Here is a 2413-nt window from a genome sequence, read left to right as displayed (position 1 = left end):
CATTTGTTGCTAAGGCGCCGTTTTAGGTGGAAAAGGCGTAGTGTACCGCGCCCAAGGTAAACAATTGACGTCAAATATCACCTGGGGCAAAAAAAAAAAATCATGTGGCGGAACCTTTGCAGAGAGTTAGCCTTAATAAATATCAATTTCCTTTAATTGGTCGGATGATGATTCTTAAGAATCATTGTTCATATCAAATATGTTTGGGGGCAAATTTAAATTTCTCCCTACTGTTTCATATACTAACTAGTGTTGCACCGATGCCAGTATCGGGCGGGGCCCCGATCCAGCACTAAGATGGTGGTATCGGTATCGGCGAGTACCGATAAATAGGGCACCGATACCATTTTGAGACTTAAAACTTTATTAAACTATTGTCACCCAATGGGAGGCAGCAGCTTGACATGAAGCCATGATGGCAATTATTTTACATCCAAGTAGTCTGCAGTTCTTTATAGATACACACATTAATTTTAAACAGATAGTATCGGCCAATAATGCACAACCAGTTATCAGGTATCGGGGCCAAAAAATGGCATCGGTGCATCACTATTAATAACCTTACATCTACTTCACCAAAAGTTGCTGAATTCACAATAAATTCAGTGAATTTTGTTTTCCCAATTTCCAGCAAACAAAATACAGTGAATTGATTTTAACCATTTATATAAAATCTACTCATTTCTTATGGTTTTATGTTTTAATTGAATAGCAGAACATCTTTTTATTCAAACGGGAACAGAAGCTGCTTTATTGCACTTTAGCACCTGCAGTAAAAATCTCTCTTCCCTTTTGACTCATCAATCCTCACAGCCAATCACTTTTAGACCATCTTTTTATCTTTAGAGCAACATCATCCCCCCCCCACTGAGTATTATAGGTGTTTCATTAGTAAGAATTGAATAAAAAATGAGATATATTTCTATTATTTTGACCTCACAGTGTTTTCATATAGATTTATTTTCTAGGATGTTTTGGGGAATATAATCTAGAAGCTGTATTACCATACCAACTTTATTTATGAAGCACTTTATGCACCGGACAGGACAAAAGTGCTGTATACAATCATAAAATACAATTAAATTATAAAATATATATAAAAAAACGAGTGTAAAGATACAAATTAGTATACAAAGAGAATAAAACAAAGTAAAACCTTTCAAATTGAGCCAAAAGCCAAGGAAAAAAGACGAGTCTTAAGAAGGGACTTAAAAACAGCGAGAGAAGAGGCCTGTATTTGGGATAAACTCCACTGTTTTTGCTCAGCAGAATAAAACTTTCCTGTTTTCTTTTTCTTCTCCAACGGCTGTGCATTTCAAGACATCATCCTGGAGGCACGCTACGGCTCCCAGCATCGTAAACAACGCCGGAGCCGCACGGCGTTCACGGCTCAGCAGCTGGAAGCTCTGGAGAAGACCTTCCAGAAGACCCACTACCCGGACGTTGTGATGAGGGAGCGGCTCGCCATGTGCACCAACCTGCCCGAGGCTCGGGTTCAGGTACATGAACCAGCAGAAGTGCTTCCAGATGTTACTATTTTAAACTAAAACTAGATTGCTTTTATTCAATGGATTCTTTTTTCGGCTAAAAATTCTCAAATGTCTCAGATCATAGAGAATTATAATAAAATAAAGTTATTTAAGAAAGTTTAAATGAAAAAAAAATGAAACTGCATGAATCATTAATTCCTACAGGCTACGAAATTCCTTCCAGTGTCCTTTTTTAGCCTTCAGGCAGGGGCGGAGCTAGATGTGGGGCCAGAGGTGGCCATGGCCACCCTTTTGGCCACCAATACCATTTTTTTCTCCCTCTAATAAACGGTGGCAGCAGTGGTACTCTCAAGTGGAATGTTTAAACTTATTAAATATTGTATTTTTTCTTATATTAACAAATATCTGACAACTAAAACGTTAATTAAGCACATCCAAATACTAACATTAAAGTTGATTAATACAGAATTTATGCTCTTTTTAGAACTAAATATTGTGTTTTATGAGGTAAAGAGAAAATTGTGTGTCTTCAGTAAAATCATAGATAAATAACTACTTTATTAATAACTTAAAAAGCCATTTAATGTAGATTTTAGTACATGTAAATATTAGTTTTATGCAGAACAATTTTTGTTAGAAGTAGGTAAATAATGAAAATGGAAAACATGTTCGCCCCAGACATTTTGTCCACCGTTCAGCATTTATATTTAAATATATACGTCTATTTTTTTAGCAAAGGCTGTAAGAAAAAAGTTTGTCTTTATTTAGAAAATATGGGTGTTGTTCTTGTTCCTGTTAGAACAGTTTTTGTTGACCCTAAAGTTCTGCACTGCAAAAAATAAAATCTAAATAAGTCATTTTTTCTTGAATTGAGGAGGTAAGTGAGACACTTTGCCAATGGAACAAGACTATTTACATTTAAA

General features: G+C 35.7%; 1 protein-coding gene across 1 annotated transcript in view; it reads left to right on the top strand.

Moving 5' to 3' along the window:
* dmbx1 (diencephalon/mesencephalon homeobox 1) overlaps positions 1-2413 on the top strand; it is a 7102-nt gene that overhangs the window by 926 nt on the left and 3763 nt on the right. Inside the window, exon 2 of the mRNA XM_015402151.1 lies at positions 1321-1499. Within this exon, the coding sequence (XP_015257637.1) occupies positions 1321-1499 (179 nt within the window). The remainder of the gene's footprint in view (positions 1-1320; positions 1500-2413) is intronic.

The sequence above is a fragment of the Cyprinodon variegatus genome, unplaced genomic scaffold (assembly GCF_000732505.1).
Source record: "Cyprinodon variegatus isolate N-32 unplaced genomic scaffold, C_variegatus-1.0 Scaffold1307, whole genome shotgun sequence".
NCBI classification, from domain to species: domain Eukaryota; kingdom Metazoa; phylum Chordata; class Actinopteri; order Cyprinodontiformes; family Cyprinodontidae; genus Cyprinodon; species Cyprinodon variegatus.
The sequence above is the reverse complement of the archived record's forward strand: the minus strand, read 5'-3'. Positions and strand labels throughout refer to the sequence as shown.